Raw genomic sequence first — 20,490 nt, 5'->3', positions numbered from 1 at the left:
TGGTGTCTCGGGGAGGACTGCGCGCTGCTCATCTTCACGTGAAACTGTTTTTCAAATTCCTATTCCGTTATCAGCTTCCAAAGCAGCAACGCTGTGCATAAACATCCACCCAGCGCAGCCTGGATTATAAGTATCGGGATGACAGTGTTATAGCTGTAATATTGGTTTCTGTCTGACTGGCTTAGAACAAGAAATAAGCAGGTGTTCTTTGATTACTTGAAAATAATAAAGCAAACATTTGGTTTGCTAAACAAATGGCTTTAGATGCTTACAATCCATCTGTGTTCAGCTGCCTAACACCCCCACACAAAACGGGAACTGAAGGATTGTATTTATGTGTCAGGGCCTTGCAAGCAAGTTTAAAAATGAAAAAACCTCATTGCCAGGATTTAGTCATTCTGAACTAGTGCAAATAAATTAGTGCTGGGGTCTATAGACCTGGTAGCATCATCACACAAGGGCAATGGCATTCTGATGAAAGTACCGGGAGCTTGTGCTCTCAGAGCACGTAGAACTGATTTTTAAATATATGTTGGATTAATTTTTTCTTCAACCCTTCAATTTGATGCTGTGAGCACAGCTGGCTTTTTTTTGTTGTTTTCCTTTCACTGTCTTGTATAGTTTCCCTTTTTACTGGCTTGTATAGTTTCCCTTGTCTAACAGGACTGAATTGTGAGGTTACCCTTCAATCTGAATAGTCTATGGTTATAATGGTTGATTCAGAGAAAGTTACAGTGTGTCCAAAATGTACTTTATTCTAAATTATTCATTTATAGAGGCAACCTTAAACCCAAGATGTGATGCAAAAATGTCTTCTTTTTAAAAAAAAAAAAGAAAGAAAACAATCAGTTTACTAAACAATAAGTACCCCATTGGGCTGTGATATGTTTGAGGTCTTTCTGATGTCCTCTACCTTTGACTTTTACAAAGAGTAACCAGTCTTCATATGTTTCTAATGGAAAACCAGCTAATTTGTCTTGACGTCACACTCACAAATATTAATAACCGAATTGCCATTGTCAGATCACAACTCTAAGTACTACTGTGACTCAAGCACTGGCAAAGTAGAGGGTGACTGAGGAATAATGTAAGTAGCAGGAAATTACTGAGAAATACTTCTGGTTGAGGATATTCTCAGCAGGCAGCTGGATCATCATATTTGATAGACCTTTACCTGTTTTCCATGAATGTCTAAACTCTTTAGAACTCCTCTATGCTTTTCCCTTTCACAGTATGCCGTGTCAAGAAGTTCCAGAATTTAAATAGATATGATGTATCTTTTGTATTTTCTATTGTTAGCTTAAAAACTACTGCCTGGTAATTTTATTTCACCCCCTTGAACAGTGAGTAACAAAGAATAATCATAACTTTTGTGATTTTACAGATACCTATTTATATGTCCATTAGTTGTTTCTTTTTTTGGATTACGGGGTCCCCGTCAGTAATCAAAAATAATCTTTTCACTGGTCTTAAAGTTCTCCTGCAAACAATCATTATATATATATGTATATTTATATTGCCAAGCCATTATCATAATGGCCATGCAGCTACTGGCAAATTATGAGCTGACAAAAAAAATATGGGCGGTGATAAATGTAACATAGGTGATACCTATAACAAAAGAGATCGATATATAAAAGACAGTTTCTAATATAGCTCTCTATTCTTTGTGGTAATACATTACTTTCTAACCCTTAAAGAAGAAACCTTCAGTACTAAAGAAAGAACTGCCATTTTAAAAAGTGTTCTAATACGGTTTATATGCATAAGATTTCAGTGAAGTTTAATTTCAAAGGAAATGAGATATGTCACCAGCAAACCCCTCCCCAAACAGATGCTGTTTAAATTTGTTCAAGGATCCATTTTTAATTAAGTTTAATTCATAATACTTTCCCTTAAATATGCACTTTTTTTCAGAAATAAGGATTTTCTGTTAACAGAATAGTTGCATTCGCTTTGGAGACGGAGTTCTTTCTGGGAGAGCTCTGAATCCAGGCTTTAGGTGAAGATTCAGAATTGATTATCCAACCGTGAGTAGCAATAGTTGTCTTATTGTACAGAGAAAGTTACAAAAAGGGCCCAGACCCAGCCACTTTGGCAGTGATAAATGTGAGGAAGAAGTGAAACCTGAGAAGGATGTGATATTTTATCTCTGGCCCCGGTTGGTACAGGGAGTGGAGAGGGTATTTTCTGGAAGATGATGTTTAACTTCAGAAATACTTAGCTTCATTGAAGGTGATAACTTATGACAAACAGTTATAAATATGTAATCGTAAAATTACTTGACATTTCATGTTTCTTTGGACAGAGAGGAGCCATGGTAGAGATGTTGGGTGACTACAGAGGGACACACAGCTAAAGAAAGAGGAGGAGCTATTTGGCTGAAGGACAGATAATTCATTATAGTAAGCATTTATGTGATGTTAAAGGGAGTTGGAGGGTGAAGGAAGGAGTTGTAGGATTTATTTTAAGGGATTGGTGCCTTTAGGTTTCTGTGGTTGAAAACCCACCATTGCATTCACACTGTCAGTGTCAGTTGATATTCAAGTGGAAACCGATATATATTTTGCCCCATTGCCTGGGTAACAGCACTTCCTTCTCTTTACCATTGCTTTGGTACTGTTTTGGGGTGTGGGTTGTTAGTAAATTTGGGGATCTCATTTGTATTTTTTAGGTTTATTCTTGATTTATTGGAGGGTATGTTAGCGGAGTATCTTTATTCTGTTTAATTAGTTGCCAAGCCTTTTCCCGAAACATTTAGTCTCTGTAGGTGGCTTTGTTATGTTGCTGTTGATCAAAGGAATAACTGGTAGTCATATGTAGATAATTGAGGTGGGGTTTAATGCTAGTATTTTAATGATTTGTGAGCTTTTAACTGGATTTTTAGGGTCTAGAATTACCTTGATCATTGGGTGGTACATTGTTCTTGATGGCCAGCTGGGGTTTATTTCTGGCCTGTTTGTGTATTAGGGCTCAGTGACAGTTCAGGGTGTGTTCTTGTGGAACTGTTTGTGAAAATAAGGTAGCCACATAATAAAGTAAATCAGTGGGATGGGTGAGTTGTGGCAGATTTTGGTGCTTTTCATGATTAAACTAATGAAGAGGTAGAAAGCAGCACGTGGAAAGCCTGTTTGGATTTGTGTCACTGTGGTTCTGGGTTACAGGAGATGGTAGGTTTGAGAGTATTGGGAGGACTGCGCAGAGGATTATATGTTTTGAGTTTTCTTTGGATTAAGGTTTAGGTAGCAATAATGTTTTTGCTAGTATTTTGGTCATGATGAAGTACGAAGTTGTTGAAGGTATTTTTGAAAACTCTTTATGTTTTCTAGCGGTTTTTTTTCTTAGTTAGGCTATGAGTAATGCAGTTGTAGGGGTACTGTATCTTTAAGGAAAGTATGAGTTGGAATGCTAATTGTGGAAGGCTTATGGTTATATAAGGAGATGTGTTGTTGTATGTCAGAAGTAGGTTGAAGATTTTTAGAAAAGGAAGATGACAGAATAGCTGAATATATAATTACATACAGGAAAAAAACCCTCTTGGCCACATCTTTGGGGGTTAAACTGGGGGAGTTTGAGGTAATAAAAGAAGTAAAAAAGACAGCAAACCCACCTTTCTAGTGGTTGTTTTGCTGAAATAAGGTGTTGGCAGTTTTCTACTAAAAAAGGTACTTTAGTAAAGGAAATTCAGCTCTGGAGGCTGGAGAGAAAGTTTTAAATCTTTTTCTTCTGAAGAAGACAGTGAGAAGATAATGAGTCTTAACTTTTTGGTTTATATTTACCAACGTTATCTATAATCTACTAGAATGCTTTTGGATTAGTGTTTAACTTCTTATTTTCTAGAACCCCAGGGGGAAAAAAAAGAAGAAATAGGGTGAAGTATAATAACAAGGTCAGTTGGCTGACAATGGTGAGTGAGTATTCAACCAGTCAGTCCCCCACTGAGCTTGGAGAAGTAGTTCTGCTACTGAGAGTTGAAGAGGATTTGTAAGTGGGGCTGAGATGCTGCTTGTTGCTCACATGTATGCACCATTGGGGATTAGTAATAAAACTAGGATGAAAAAGAATAAGGTTCCACAGTTCTGGAAGAATGTATAGGATAGCAGATAAAAAAGCATCATTATGGTTTGATATGGCTTGGAGAGGGGACTATGTTTTTTGCAGGGGTAAAGTTTTATGGGTCCCTTGGGAGGTTGCATGAGGATAGGGTAAGGGTTAATAAGGCAAGGATAATGAAGAGAAAGCCTAGGGTGGGTGCCGTTGCAGAAATAGTAATGGTGGGTTGGATTTTTATCTGATTTTGAATTATTTCAAAATAATTCAAATAATGCTGGAGTTACATGGAGAAAAACTAGGTCTAGCAGACTATCACCTGCAATGATAAATGGTGAGAGGATTGGAAGATGGAGTGAGCGAGCATGGCATTATCAACTAAGAACCCACCTCTTATTCATTGCACTAAGATAGTGCCCATATAGGGGACGGTGAGGAGACTAGGGCTAACTCTGGCTTTGTAAAATGGTAATTATAAGGTGTCATTTATGGAGGTGACAGATGTGAGCAATAACAGAGAGGCTACTCTGATCTTCCAGGTTTCTTCATAGAGTTAGGAAACATAATAAAGATCTTGGCTGATATAGAGAAAAAATGCAAAGAAGGGAGCACCATTTGCATGGAGGTTACAGCAAGTGTAGGCTAGAGAGGAAAGAGCTAATGAGCTATACTGTTAGCAGTATAGCATATAGCAAGGATTAACTCTATAAAGATTGAGCAATAAGACAAATACCAAGAAATAGGCAAAAATTTCTCCAGTCAGAGGTAGGGGTAGTTTTGAGATCAACAGAGGACTTCTTTATTTTTACAAAGAAATGCTTTTTCTGGATGTTGGTGGGCACTAAGGTTTCTGTGGTGCCTTCTGTGTTCCTACAGTGGTGCCTTTTTAGATGACAAGTCTTTGTTGTAATCCTACTATAAACTAATACGATTAATATTAGCAGCTGCTAATATGAAGCAGCTGTTTAGTCCTTACTCTTACGATAGAGTGCCTGACTTGGCAGCAGTGTCAGTTATTGGGTGCTGGTTAATTCAAAGCCATAAAGGTGTTTTTAATCCTATTTTTTATTTATTTGAGACATGACAGTGGTATTGGTTAATTATGTTTTATAGAGGGCACATCTTCTCTTGAAATGTGGAGGGTCTGACATCTCTTGATCCATGCAATCTGTTTTGCTGTATAATTGCCGGTTAGGAAGGTGGTTGAAGGGAAGATGTGATAGATGTGGTACAGAAGCTCACAGGCTTTCAACCCACCCCTTGGATTACTGCAGAAATCTCCATTGCATTGTTTGTCTCTCCCATCGCTTGCTTTCTCCCACCAGCTCACACTGGGTGTTTCAGGTGCTCCAGAGACGCCCCTCTCATTACTGGCTCTCTACAGAGCAATGGCTCATCTACTGACCATCATTAATTGCTGTACAGTCTGCTTCTTTTCCTGTCCAGAGACTTATCTTGGGTCATTCTCTTAATACATGAGGACCTACAGGTATTTTCAAAAGAATGGAAGCTATCACTATGAATTAGGCACTCAGTCTTGAAAATCCCATAAGGTAGTCCATGCAACAGGTTGTTTCCCTGTCAAAAGAATATAGCACTGAGATTTGCTTGTTGCTGCTGGAATTTCTTTCCCCTACCTATTGACAACCTATTTCCTAAATATGTTGCTCCTTTTAGCTCTATATACTTACTTAGTTGATTGAATTTATGACTCTGTAAATCGTAACTATTGTGTTAGAACTGAAGATTATAAATAGAAAAATGAAATGGAAAAAGAGCGACTCCTCCCTCTTATCTAGGATATTACTTTTCTAAGCTATAAGAAAATACTGGCAGAGTTTATAGATTTCTGGATTTAAATCTTTGTGTGAAAGAATTAAGGTAGATTTGTACATTAGCTTTTATAACAAACATAAATCTCTTCAATTTTAGCTCTGTTGATCTAAGTATTTGCAAGTATGAAGGTACAAAGATACTTTGAAGAAGAAATATATTAAAAAATAAGTCTCATTTCAGTGAATGGAGTGTACCATCCTTATGTTAGGATGCAATTTAAAAAGATCTTTTGTGCTTTAGAAATCACTTTGTTTTCCCAGTCTTAAATGCATCCTTGTTTTACATGGTAAGTTTCTATTTGATTTAATTCATTACAAAAGGATGCCAATTTTTCCACATTTCTGCCCAGTTTGTGGCTCAGGCAGATGGTTTGTGTGTTTCATAATCAGGCTATGGTTTCAACAGGGATTTATTTCAGTGTTAGGTGTTGTTAGTCCAGGGGTTTTATTGCTATTCAACAAACCAGAAAGCAGCACAACTATTTGAATCAATTATTCATTATAAATTAGTGACATGCATTATCTGCTGTTGTACTAAATCATAAACCCAAACAGAAATATTGAAATCTAGATAAATATTATAAATGTATGATTGAATTATATAGAAATATAGCTATATAGATATATAGCTTCCCATATACTTCAGTTGTGATTTATGTTCATTGATTTTCAAACTAGGAAAGCTACAGTGGGTGCTGTTATTCTCACTTTCACAGGCAGGTATTAGTGCATGAAAATGTGAAGCAATTTGCTTCAAGCCAGGAACAGTCCAGTCCTGGGGCTGCTGCCACGCAGTCTCCTGCCCCTGCTCATTAGACTTCACATTCTTACCATTAAAGAGTGCAAAAGATGGCAACTGCTTTCTTCAGTGCAGTCTATGCTCACTTGGCTATCTTCCTAGATATTTACAGAGATTTTCAGCCGCACAGGGAGAAAGATAAACCAGATCTTCCTTTGGGAGCAGTGCTAGGTTAATGTGGACATCCTTCAAAGCTCTCTGTGTGGTGTTTGTTTTATTTTGCACAGGAATATTTACCTTATTGCTTTCAGAATACCTGGGGTTGGGTGGGGGATGTGGGGATTCAGTGCTTTATCTGACGCAGTGAGATGCCTGCAAGAACAGTCTCTAGGAATACTGGAGACTCCTTTCTGTCGCATGTTTATTGCCAGCTCAGACTAGTGGTTAGCTGCACTTGCAGTGGGGGAAGCACAGCTCCCTGAAATCAAAGACTTTCACACCTTTCATCTCTGAGGGGATCTCATGGCTACCCAGGAAAGGAGATCAGGGAACTTCTAGGTGAATCAAGAAAAGACGGACCCTTCTGCAGGCATCCGATGAGTCTGAGCTCACGTAGGAAGGAAACTTGACTGATACCCTTGTAAAGGATGCCTTGGAGAGCAACATGTCCTGCAATGCTGAGGCAGTGTAAGCAATAAGCTTATGCAGAGGCACAAAATTTCATTGTTCATTGCTTCTCATCTTCATTGTTAACAGATGAAACAGGATCAGGTGGAAGTCTACATTGATAGACGCATTAGAAAGGCTTCAGAGAGATAGGAATGCCCTGTCTTGCAAACCAGCTGCTATCTGGTGACCACTGAAGTGCTCGCTCTGGCCAGTGCAGGGGAGGTAGAGCAAGCGCTCAAGCCCTTGGCTCTGGAGCTTCCTGAGGCACTGCAACAGGAGTGGACACGTGCTCCAGGGAAGCTCTGAATGAAGGATGTTCTCCTAATTCCACCAAGGCTTTGCTTTAGTTTATGATTTTCTAAAGAACTCTTCCATTGGCATAATTGATAATTAAGACACTGGAGAAGACCTCTTGTCAAGGTAATTGGAAGCAGAGAGGGGATTTATGCCCTTCTCCTCTTCCCCCCTCTTCCCCCTCTGCTATCAGCTGATACAGAGCAATACAAAAGAAGATATCCATCTAACATTGTATTTAACAAAAGCATTACAGGTTGGTCAGGGATAAAACAAAGCGTTACTGAATGAAAGGTTACTTAAAACTATGCTATCCCAGGATTAGCAACATCAGGGGGAAAATGCATTTTTATTAACAGAATGAAACAGCTTATGCATATCTGCAAGGAAAATACAGTTAAAGCTAAAAAACATTATGAAAATTGCTGATGAGACGTTTTGGGGAAAAGAAAATCTAAAAGTTTTCTACAGAAAGACTTCCAAAAGGAACTCATAAAAATGTTCAGGTATGTAACTGCAGAACCTGAAACAAGATCTGGTGACAAAAAGTCTTGTGAAAAGTTTTCAGGAAGTTAGCAATTAGAACTGGTTGGATAACTGCTATTTCAGTTTGCTTTTAATTTTAAGACATGAAACTCCTTTTTAATGAAAAAATAAAAGGCAAGGAATTGGTGTGACATGCTGATAAAATATGCCATCCTAATAAAAGTAGAATGTTTTATGTGAGCTATTTAAACCTCTTGGATTTTAAAAATAAAACATAACGGGAAATTATTTCTAGGTTTAAATTTTAATTATGGTTTGGTTTTTTTTTTCCTGGAAGGAAATGAACAGTGGTGATAGTGGCATAGGTCTGCAGAGTAACTTGAATCTCCATTTGCATCAAAACTTTCATCATCTGAAAGTTTAGGCCATTTTCTACTCTTAACATAGTGATTGACAGTACTGCAGGGAAGTGAATGAACAGAAAAATATATATATTATGCCCTCCATTACTTTCTTCCACATAAGAAAATAAATATGTTTCAGAGTTATGAGAAGTTGCAGAAACTAGAAAGAATTGAGATTGAACAATTCCCAGTTAGAGCAACCCATTAGGAACTGCTGAAAGCAGACCACCTACACATTGTTTCTGATGAAGAGGGGAAAAGATATTTTTTCAGTGCTGCAACTGTTCAAAAAAGAGTATTAGAAGCAAAAGATCTATACGATTCCAATAGTTGCAGATATTTTTTTGGAAAACTGGTTGTCCTGAATTATAGGTGATAAATTTTATTAGGCTTTGTGTATACTTCTTAATGGCTTTAGATACATAATGAAGTGCCCTTTCATGAGTGGTGATGTGGGTACCATGGTGCTACTGCAAGCTAGTGAAATAAAACTTGCTGGAGTGAAGAATAGACCAATGTAAAGCTACTAATGAAACGACCATGTTAACCTAGATGCTTCTCCACAAGATACGAGATTAAGTAATTTTATTCCTGTGCCCAAAATACTCCTTATAAAACCAAAAAGAAACAAAAAACTGATGAGAGATATTCCTATTGCTCTCAACAAGTGCAATATGTAATTTAAACTTCTTAGTTACAGGAGGAGAACATGCGGGATGATTTAGAAAGGGCCCAAGTTCTTCCAGTTATAATCTTCTGGCAGCTTTAGCAATGTCTGGCAGACCTGACGAAACAGAGATGCATTGGATTTTAAGCCTGACAAGGGTGAGCACAATTTGTAAACACTGCAAGATGTTCAGACCATTGGTATTACAGAATATGGCCCTGGTTCTGCACTGAAACAGAATCTTTCGTTTCATCCTTGTAAAAGTAGGCAACTCTAAATCATTTCTGAATGTAGGAAATACAGTACAAATAAAAACAGCACCTGGCACTTCCCTGGATAAATGAAAGAATTTAGCATACAGCATGATGGTGGTATTTTCATGACACTGTTTCAGGCAAACAAAGCAGCATAGCTTGCAACTTGTCCAGAAAATAAATGGCAGGGTTGCCAAGAAATGGTTACTATTGCTAGCAATACAAATGATAGACAAACTATTTTCTGTGAGCTCCTAGATTATGGTTGTTAAAATATGAGCTTGATTTAATGTTATATTCATAGTTACTGAAATACAGGGAATTTGATTCAGGGTGCGGGTGGGAGAAAATATTGTCTCATCATCTCAGAAGTGTCTGCTGGGCCAAGCTAGAAAGCAAATTTTGCTAAATATTTATATGCTAACTCACACTGAAATTCTTGCACCAATTTTCTTGACCTCCAGCCCCCAAATTTATGCCATATGCTTGCTTGTGGTTTTGAGGTCTATTGCTACACTGATGACTTGGAAGGATAATTGACATCAGCAGTTCAGTACTGAGATTCACTATTTTGGTGCTGGTTACGTGTCCCGGTTCATGTGTCACCTTATTCTGTCCAAATAAACAGATCTTTGACAATAGCTGTCCACACTGTGTGATGTGATAGATTATCCTGACAGTGTGTTTTTCAACAGGCAGGTGATATCATGATGTTACATATTTAAGTATGTTTATAAGTTTAGAAGAAGATTCCACCAGTCTTGCAGATGTCAAGGATAAGTCACTCTGACATGGCTGGGATAAGAAACCCTCTGAGGCTCGGTCACAATTAATCCTCTTTGTACATTAGATGGTTTTGTGTTTCCTTTGGGATACTCTGAGCTGTGTTTTGAGGTGTAGACTTTCTGCTCAGAGTAGCTATTTGTATACAAATGCATCCCCATATGTTTTTCAGCCATAATGCTGGTATGTGCTGTTGATAGATTTTGGCAGCTGAGTATACAGGTCATAGAACATGTCAGACCTAGCTGAAGAAATAGCCCATGTGCAGGTGACAAGGAAATGGGTTTTGAATTAGAAAATTCAACCTACTAGTTAAATTCTTGCAAAATTGATGTATTTGCAATATGTAGCTACATATATATAATATACATGGGTATATTGTGTGTGTATATATATATATATATATGGGTATGTATGAGGCCATAAAAAGAAGTATTTTCCAAAATCAGGCCTTTTAAGCACTTGCTGGCAGGGCAGGATTGTTTTCACTACTTTACAACACAGATATCTCTATCTGAGCTAGTTGACTTAAACTCCCTTTATTGTCAATGGAGATTCAGTCAACGTACTCAAGAGTGTACGGCAAGATTTGTCTCATCTTTAAAAAGTCACCTCAAACAGGCTGGATCAGTTTGGCTCTAGAAATGCCTGTTTCTCTTAATTGACTAAAAAAGGAGGTCTCCAGTGATGAGCTCAGTTGTGCTTAAAATTAGACCGGAGGAATCCCAGCCATATTGCTGACTTTGCTGCAGATTGCTGACTAAAATCTTCCATATGCAGTATAAATTTTAGGTCTACTTTCCTGCCATACCGCATGTTGAATAGTTGTTTGTGCATGTGTAAAATGAGGCTAACTCACTACTAATTTTAAACAGAAGTTTTAACTGCTTGGGTTCTTTTTTTATTAAAAAAAAATCCTCATTTGATGCATTCAATTCCTGTGAAAGGTGAAAGGCATGATACAGAATTGGGCCTGCTGGCTCTCATTTGGGACCTCAGCTGTGAAGTAAGTATTTAACATGTAATTAGCATCGATTCCTGACCAGTGTCTTATGCTTTGCCAGTTCCTAGCCATCGGTGCTACGTTGGCAATGGCACGGAGTACAGAGGTACGGCAAAGACGACCATTTCTGGACACAGCTGCTTGCCTTGGGATTCAGACTTGCTTTACAAAGAGCTTCATGTCGACAGCATTGAGAAAGCTGTACAGCTTGGCGTGGGGCCGTTCTCTTACTGCAGGTGAGAAAAGTTCTTGTTTGCCCTGTATTTGTAAATCAAGAGACGGATGTATTGTGGAAGGGAGAAGGGCCAGGAGTGTCAAAGCAGGTGTTATTCCTGGCTCAGAATAACTAGACTGACTTAACAGCCTGACACGAGGAGTGTAAGTGTACAGAAGACAAGATCTGATAGATAAACTAAATCAATAGCTAGGTCTGCCAAGGGAAGCTCAGACACAAAATAATGTTGGAAATTCCAGGTCCTTTTTTTCTGGGATTTTTTTTTTTTTTCTCAAATGAGACTGTAGTGCAAAACTTCTGAAATCGTTTGTAAATTACTATCCAAAAAGAGAAAGAAATGCAGTAGCCAAATTGAAATGGTTAACTTTTTATTTCTAATTCTTAAGTTGTGAAGTATGTAACATAAAGGAAAATATTTTCAAAAGTGAAAAGTTGTTTGCAAATGAAAAAATCAAAGCAGTATATTTCAATAATGTTGAAATGGCATGTCAAATTTGTTTCCTGGATTTCTTCCAAAGGAAAACTATTGCTAAATAAAATTTCACTGTGTCTCAATTTTGATTGAACCACATATCGATAAACTACATTTCTACTGAAGTTTTCTGTTCAGCTATAATGAAAATAGCTTGTGGTATATAGTCTTGTGCTTTCTCCTCAGTCACTTTATGTTCCCCCTGACTCTGAGATCTTCATGAGGTCAATGGATATCCACAAATAAAAAAAAAAAAAGTTTCCATTTAGAGAGAATCCTAGAGATGAGCAAATGTTAGAAATGGCAAACTTCAGATGATTCTCTGTAAATTACTGGTTGATGTCTAGGTTTTGGTTGGGGGTTTTTTTTTGCCTTTTGTTTTTGTTTTTCATGGAAGTTAAACCAGTATTTCAGGAAAATCAGAATGTACTGCACTTCCTAATTTGTTTGATGATAAAAAGCATGCATGCATGCTGCAAGTAGATCTTCTTCTCTATCTAACACAAACTACTAATAAGCAGTTCCTACACCCTCCCTTAACCCAGATCAGCTTGCTTTCCAAGGCTTGGTCCTGATTCAAGCACTTAGGTATGAGATTTATGGTCTCCCAGCACACTATGGCAATTTATTGGGCACATATTTTATGCTTTGATAAAACTTGATCCTTTCGATTAATATAATTTAAGCAAAATATTCATTTGCAGATTGGAAATGCAAAGAACAAAATGGTGTAGGAGCTGATGTGTTCATGTTGTGTAGAGCTGAGAAAAAAGCTTTTCAGCTTTTTGTCAGCTTGTTACAATTTCTGGGGATATCTCTGCTACACTATATAATCCTGCAGATACCTTCTTCAACTAGCCTAATTTAGAAACATTGTTGGCGGAAGATGACTCAACCTGTGTTGCTTCTTCAGTTCTGAGAATTTGAAAGTGCTGTAATCTTTTTCTGAATAGCAGTCAGATTAAAAAGAAAAAAAATACTGAAGAACCTTATAATAATAGATAGTGCTTCTGATAAATCCAACTGAAATTAGAATTACTGTTTATCTGGAGCCCTGAATTACCTTGTCTATTTTTCTTGGCCTACTGAAGATCTTTCTGGGTCTCCAAAGTTTCCCTATATTCTTGGAGGAGTAAACTGGGCAAATTTCTGGTTACTTATAAGGCATTGATAAAGACAATTAAGCTGTACCATGGAGAAACCCTAATGGAATCAAACCCAAACCTGCTTAACACCAAGGTAACAAAGGGCTAAACTGTTTCTGATATTCCTTTTTTTTCTTTTTCCCTTTTGAGGAATACAATATTTTCTTGACGTAGTCTTTCATTTCCTCAGACTCTCCAGGGAATGTGAACCTGAGCTTCTCAAATTCATTTTTGCTAGCTATTCTTGTTATGGATTTTCTATGAATCTACCTGTGTTGGAATTTCCTCACTTAAAAAAGTCATCTAAAAAAAGGAATCTCTCCCATGGGATTTAGTCCTGAAAATAGCTGAGCTGATATCTGTTAAAGCACTTCAGTGTGGGCTGTATTTAAACCATGTGAACATGCTCATGCATCCAAATACTTGTAGGCAAATTTTACAGGTGTTTAGTCATGTGTCTGTATTTCAGGTCCTACAGAACCTTAGACTTGGTTAGCTTTAAGCATGAAGAATTCTACCGAAAGGCTGCTCACCCATTTAGGGGTTAGCAGGTGCTTCAGCGCTTTGTCAGGTGGCTCGAACTCTAAGAGTCCTGTCAGTCCTCTGCATGCGGCAGGGGAAAAAGCAGAAAACCTCTGGGAAGCTTGGAACAGCACTGTGGTTAATGCTTGTAATTCACTCTCCCCCTCAATTAATTAGAAATCCAGATGGTGATGAGAAGCCATGGTGTTACATCATGAAGGACAACAGTTTGTCTTGGGAGTATTGTGACATTCCATCTTGCGGTATGTAAAGGCTCTCTTAAAATCCATGTTATGAATGAATGAAGAAAGATTTATTGATACTAGAGCAAGCGTTTACTGCATAATTTTGAATGTTATGCTGTTCCCAGGAGTGTTGAGTATTGTACTGTTTGCGGTAAATCACCAACAGGCTTCTTTTGCATTTTTTGGAGTTGTGATAGAATCTGTGATTTTTGTCCTGAAATAACAGCCGTGTCACACTATTGCTTTCAGGCACAATCATCCCAACATCACCAAATTTTCTGCTAGAACATCCAAGATGTCAGAAATTATTGATGCTTTGGTACAAATTGTCATCACTCAGGGAATTACGGGCCCAGCGAAATGAATGGGCCTCTATGAGCCAATAGAGGACTGGATCCTAAAGATGTATGAGACATAGTATTTAATTCCAAAACCTAAAGATCCTGCTCTTCCCTAAATTAATATTTAACTGTTGTTAATGTTGAAGCTGACCTTTAGAACATGGATGTAAACTAAAAGGTCAGTTTATAAAGTGATCCTTTTATTTCCCTTTTATGGTTCTAACGCATTTGGTAGATGATGGTAACACAAGCATCCTAGTCCTTGCTATTGCAATGGCAAAACTCAGTCCAGAATCCAAAAATGAAGGTGTGATGTATCATGCATTCTGTTGTGCCTCCTCCAGTAGTGAAGGTTATATTCATACTGGTAAATGAAACAGTGTCTGGGAATGTTCACAGGTGCATTTAATTTACACTAGTGCACACGTAGCCAGGGTTGGGAATAGGCATGCTTTCAGTCTTGCAAGTCTCCTGAGGAACTGAATGAGATTCAGTTGTATGTGAATGTTTAATGATAATTTAACGAACCTTTCTTTTAAAGACTTCTATAAAAGTTCCATTCCTTAGAAATCACAAGGATTTATAGTCTGATGCCATATCCCTTTATATCTCAGCAAGCAGGGAAAGGAGGCCACCAGTTCCAGACAATGTAGACAGTTTTGCAGTTATCAGAAGACCATGTGGGAGAAGACACAAAAAAAGAAGTTTTGTGAGACCTAGGATTGTTGGGGGATCTTCATCTCTGCCTGGATCTCACCCCTGGACAGCAGCTATATATATTGGAGAGAGTTTCTGCGGTGGAAGCCTTATTCAGACTTGCTGGGTTGTGTCAGCAGCACACTGCTTTGCTAACAGGTAAATTCACCCATTAGTATGACAGTACATCCTCTCCTCCTCATAGTCACTGTCTGCTTGCGACTCAGAACAAACCTGAACTGAAACAAGTAAGAAAGAACATGAGATTATAAAAGACCAATGTTTCAAAAGGAGTTTCTGGCAATTTGAATGCTGTTCATGAGCTAACAAATAGCTTGGAGTCCTATTATCTCATAAGCCCTTATCTTGTTCCTTAAGGAGTCTCAAAGAAGCTAAATGACCTGGCTGAAGGCATAAGGTAGGGCAGAGCAGGGCATAGAATGGGAGCTTGCATGTGCAGGCATCTGCAGGGAGATATCAGTATTTCTTTTCTTCTCACCTTTTTGAATGTTTATGCCTGCTTTGAGGTGTAACAGAGATGGCTATGCTCACTGCTGTGTTTTGTTCAAAAAGGCTGAGACAGCCAAGCAAGGATTTATTAGAGACAATAAATTACCGTTGGTTGACACAAATAGAGTGGGCTGAGCTTTACAAAAAGCCCAAGGGAAGAACTGAACTGTTAAATTTTTGAAGCTGATTTCCTTGACAGGTGTTTTGGGTTTTTTTGAGATTTTTTGTCCTCCAGCTGTGGGATGCTGGAGCAAATATTGACTATAGGATGCTCTTATTTTATTCTCAATATTTCATTTTCCACAAATGCTGAACACTTTCCCTGATTTCAGTTTGATCACATTGATGGAAAAAATATTACATCATTTCATACCCTTTGTTCCTTTGCATAGTAAAGAAGCCAAGAGAAACAGAAAACCTTGTGCCAGAATACATATACTGATATCTTGTAGAGCTAATAATACCATTGTGAATGCTGTACTGAAGCATTTGGAGCTCAAGCCACAACGCATTTGTTTTTCAAATGTTGTGAAATAGCAACTAACTTTGGCAGTTATTCAGGACATTTCCACCCACTTCCAGCTGGTGGTTTGGTACATACAGATTTTCCATAATTGCTGCATTGTAATTTGCACTCTTCCGTACGTTTAGTACCTCTGTTAGCCACAATTTCAACTGTTTTCCGCTAGGCGACAATAGATACCTGTGCAGCTAACTTGTTTTTTTGTTTTTTTTTTTTTCTTTTCCATAACCCATGTTCTATTTCTTTTCCTGAATGAACCACCTGTAAGTCATAGTAGGACCATTCAGTGCCTTTAAAATCTATACTAAATACTATTCCAGGAAGTGAATTTCCACTCTCTTTTACAGGCCCAAAATCTGATTTTCAAGGGGGTTGGTTTACCACTGCAAGAACACTGAGAAAATCCTGGCCTTACATATTGATCAAAGAATATTTTATTGTCTTCTTGATTTCCAGTCACAAAAATTTAAACTTTGCACTTCCCTTTGTTAATTATAAGCATAGGTTTTGTTGCAGGGTAGCTGCTGGCTCTCTGTGCTGCTATTAGTTAGAAACTCTTTCCTCCAAATACATTACTGTTGATCATCACTTCATGCTCAGTACACAGTGCTTTTGTATCTGACGAGCACTGCTGATGCATAGAAACACAGCTAGGGAAACTGCAATGATGTTGGCCACTCTGCATCTGTTCCTGATGTGTGACAGCAGATATTTTCTACTCCTGCACTGTGTAACAAAACATGTGAGTGCTCTGATGTTGAAGACACTTGCTAACTATATTCGTTGTAGACTTATGCACATGCAGATCAAATTGGTTTTAAAGGAAGAGTGAAATGTGAATTCCATTGCTTTCAAAGCTAGAGAATTTACTGTCTTTCCAAATACTTCCTGATTATTTCCAAATGTTTCTTTCTTCCCAACTGTTGTACTGGTTCTTATTAGTTGTCTGTCCTAGGACACTGGATATGAGAGGACTGTGGTCTTTTTAAAGTAAACATACAATGACTGTAAAAGATGGTGTGAATTACAAAAACTGTATTCTCCTCTGAGTGTGGTTTTTCCCATTAGATCAGTGTGCTGTTGGGACCTTCCTCCACCAAGTTGCTTTTGATTCTAGATGACAGATTTAACATAGATCATTCTAATCTCTGAGCAGAAGTGGTGACAGCTCTTAGGTGGAAGCTGCCCAGATGTTCCTCAGCTGTCAGTTTGCCAGCACCTTTAAAATCTTGACCCATGCCTGTAATATTTCTAAGAGCCTGGTTTCCCAGAGAAATGACTCATCTTTTGGTCCCTCATTTCTTCCTCGGTAATTTTTGTGCTCACTGGCAAAGTCTGGTCGAAGTTGACTCGGTTAAGTTTCTAGAACAAGAAGCGCTTACAGCCCCTGAAGATGCTTGTTAGCCAGACAGCAGCTGGGCAGCAGTGCCTGTGCTTGCCTTTTCCTTCTGTCAAGGAGCCTTTAGTTAGGCTAATCAGGACCCTCAGAGCCTGGGACTCGCTGTAACATTAGTCATCCTTTTCCTGGCCCCCAGTAGGTAGGAAGCCTGGGAAACAGGTCAAGGCATTATAAGAGGGTAAATAATGGATGTGATGGGGGGCTGAGGTTATAACAGTTCGTGGGATACACAGCCGTTGGAAATCAGGCTTCATTTGTCCCGCTAATCACAAAATTGCTTGTTCTTTCTTTTGTATTACAGCCCACTAAAATCCACTATTAGAGTAGTTCTGGGTCAGCATATATTTAATAAAACGACTGATGTAACACAGACATTTGAAATAGAGAAATACATCTTGCATCCTCAGTATTCTGTGTTCAACCCTACTGAACATGATATTGGTGAGTATTTTTGTTCTTACAGTTTTATCTTCTGTTTATTCAACTTTGTTTCAAGTTTAGTTGATCTGTCAAAAATCTGGAAAAATCATAGACATTAGGAGAAGCTTTTGAGTGCAGAGAGATTTTAGTTCCACCAGAGTTATAACAGCATCTGAAAGCTAGACAAATTCAGATGAGAAATAAATTGAAAATTTTAAATAATTATGATAATTAGCCTTTGGAGCAATTTACCTAGATTCATCATCAGTTTAAGTCTTTGTGAGATTAGGCATTTTTTCAACTGAAACAGAAATTGTGGGCTTGATGCAGGAATTACTTTGTAAAATTCTATTGTCTGTATTGTATAGAGGATCTGACTAGTTGAATATAATAGCCCCATCTGCTCTGAAAATCTATGTTGCTAAGAATAATTTTTTACATGGAGATCGATTTAAAAATCAGTCAGTCAAAAGTTAAATGCCCCTCTGATTGACCTTATAATATTAGTCAGAATGACAATGGAACAGCAACTTGCTTCTTATTTTCTGATCTGCTCTTGTGCAAGGTGGCACATCATCCCAGGGTATCAAGCTGTGTGAACACTTTGTCTATGGGACTATTTAATAGCCCGGCATTGGGGCTATTTTGGGTCAGGCATGTATCAGCTTTTCTGCTTCCAGATGGTGAATATTTCCCACTCTGTAGCAAAAAGCATTCAAATTCTGTGTTGGTGGGAGCTCTGTCACAGAGTACCAGGAGATGAACTGAATTTGGGGTATTACTCTGCTCTGAAATATCCTGGTATAAACCACTGTTGGCATTTTGAGATCTCCTGACTTTTTGAATTACTCTGAAATTTGGCTTGCCTCACCAATATGCAGTGTCCAAATCTAGGGTCAGCTGAACACAGAGTGCCTAAGACAAGCCCAATTGCAAAAACAAACAAGTAGGCAGAAACTGGGGGTGAAAGATGTGGGGGCACGTTCTGCCCTGTCAGTGATTTCTACTGATGCAGCAGAAGAGTTATTTCCTGCTGAAAACACTTTTCTAAGGGAAACAACAAGCCGCTGAGTGTTGGAGTGTGGTTGATGCGGGCTTCTCAGCCTGTGAGATACTCTTCCACAAAGGCCAAAAAATGTAGTCAGTAGAGAAATAAGACTGTCCAGTGGGATCTCTTGCTTTCCGCACAGCTGTTCATGGAAAACCCACAGCTTCTAAAAGGCGTGATGTGAAGCTTTCATAGGTGTGTCCACACTAACTCAGGTCTGTCCTCTTTGAGTAGTGTGCCCAAACCCAACATGTTGCTCTTGTTACACCAAGTACAAAGCCCCTTCTGTTGCTTTGCAGCCAAACACAGGGGTTTTGTTACAGGGGAACCAACGTTTCTGCCACTTTTGACATCTTCTTTCAGTACCAAGCACATGATGCTGCAGAGCTCTGTATTTACAGTTTTCAGTCCCATGAGGGGATAGTAAAGGTTGTGTAGGCTGCATAATTCTCTGTAGCTTTCAGAAGCTTGGCTTTGAAATATCCTGATTTTTTATTCCTTAATTTTCAGGATCTTGATTTTTGCTGAACTCAGTGTTAACAGAGCGTGAAACACACCAGCTCTTGCAGTAATTAATTTTTTAAATCAAATTGGAATTAGGCAGGTGGCCAAGCTTTCAGAAGCAGTGAGCACTTGCACATCCCACTTATTTCAGCTGAAAGTTGTGGATATGCCACTGTTATTTAACTTTAAGGTGGGAGGAGACATATGTATTTTCTATCTTCCCCCTTCTCTACAAAGGCAGTGAAGCAAAATCTGCTCAGTGAGTGCAGCATAAAACAAATATTCCCACAAGGGGAGTAGTTGAATGTTTCAGCCTTCAATTTGCTGTGAAATCAGGTGCTGTTGAGATGAGTCTGTCTGTCTTTGATTGAAATATCTTAATTAAGAGAGGCTTAGGGGATAATTAAAGTTGTATCTGAGACCCATTGCTGCCAATCCCATTAAAGAAAGGGAACAGTCACTTTATTCCTCCTGTATTTTCTGATCTGCAGCTTTGATTAAGCTGAAGAAGAATGGCCAACGTTGTGCTGTCAAGTCCCAGTTTGTTCAGCCCATCTGCTTGCCAGAAAGTAACACTGTTTTCCCTGATCAGTTCAAATGTCAAATTGCTGGCTGGGGACACAGGCATGAGAGTGAGTAAAATGAGAGTTGATGTCTGTAGAAAAAAACTGATGATAATTAAAACATAATGCTCAAGTATATGTTATACAACTGATAGTTTGGAATTCTGTTCACCTGCCTTTAGATGTTTACAACATTTACATCTGAAATAGTCATCCTGAACTTCCTTTATAGTCCTTGGAATTTGGAGTGTGGTTCCCTTGACCAAATGTTTGGGTCTATTTTAGGATGAGATGAGCTATAAGCTAGCTAGATCTCCGTGGACTGGGAGAAGAGCAAATAGCTTAGTTGTAGGTGCCAACAGCTTGACACCTTAGCTGAGTGAATCCTACCTCTGGTTTCTCAAGGTAGATATCAAAGACTCCAAACCAAACACAATCAGCTTACTAGTCTGTGATGGAGGAGATCTTTACCTTCACTAGCAAGAAACTTTGGAAACATCTACAGGAGAGGGCCAGATAGACTTTGGGCTGAGAAGTGCTTACAGCCAGCTTGAGAAAGGTGGAAAAATCCATCCCATCCTTGCAGATGAAGAATTTCAGGATTATGAGGCTTGGCCATGCTGCTTTGATATGGAGATAGCAGAGACCTATGTAGATAGATGAGAAGGATCAGGGAGCTGGCT

At 38.5% G+C, this 20,490-nt stretch overlaps 1 protein-coding gene across 1 annotated transcript in view; it reads left to right on the top strand.

Annotated features, from left to right (window-relative positions):
- Positions 1 to 20,490, top strand: part of HGFAC (HGF activator) — a 42,127-nt gene that overhangs the window by 18,395 nt on the left and 3,242 nt on the right. Inside the window, exons 8-12 of the mRNA XM_010583514.1 lie at positions 11,246 to 11,420; positions 13,736 to 13,821; positions 14,759 to 14,999; positions 17,574 to 17,713; positions 19,736 to 19,876. Of these exons, the coding sequence (XP_010581816.1) occupies positions 11,246 to 11,420; positions 13,736 to 13,821; positions 14,759 to 14,999; positions 17,574 to 17,713; positions 19,736 to 19,876 (783 nt within the window). The remainder of the gene's footprint in view (positions 1 to 11,245; positions 11,421 to 13,735; positions 13,822 to 14,758; positions 15,000 to 17,573; positions 17,714 to 19,735; positions 19,877 to 20,490) is intronic.

Source organism: Haliaeetus leucocephalus, unplaced genomic scaffold (assembly GCF_000737465.1).
Source record: "Haliaeetus leucocephalus isolate CR32 unplaced genomic scaffold, Haliaeetus_leucocephalus-4.0 Scaffold906, whole genome shotgun sequence".
NCBI classification, from domain to species: domain Eukaryota; kingdom Metazoa; phylum Chordata; class Aves; order Accipitriformes; family Accipitridae; genus Haliaeetus; species Haliaeetus leucocephalus.
Note: the sequence above shows the minus strand (reverse complement) of the source record. Positions and strands in the feature narration are given on the sequence as shown.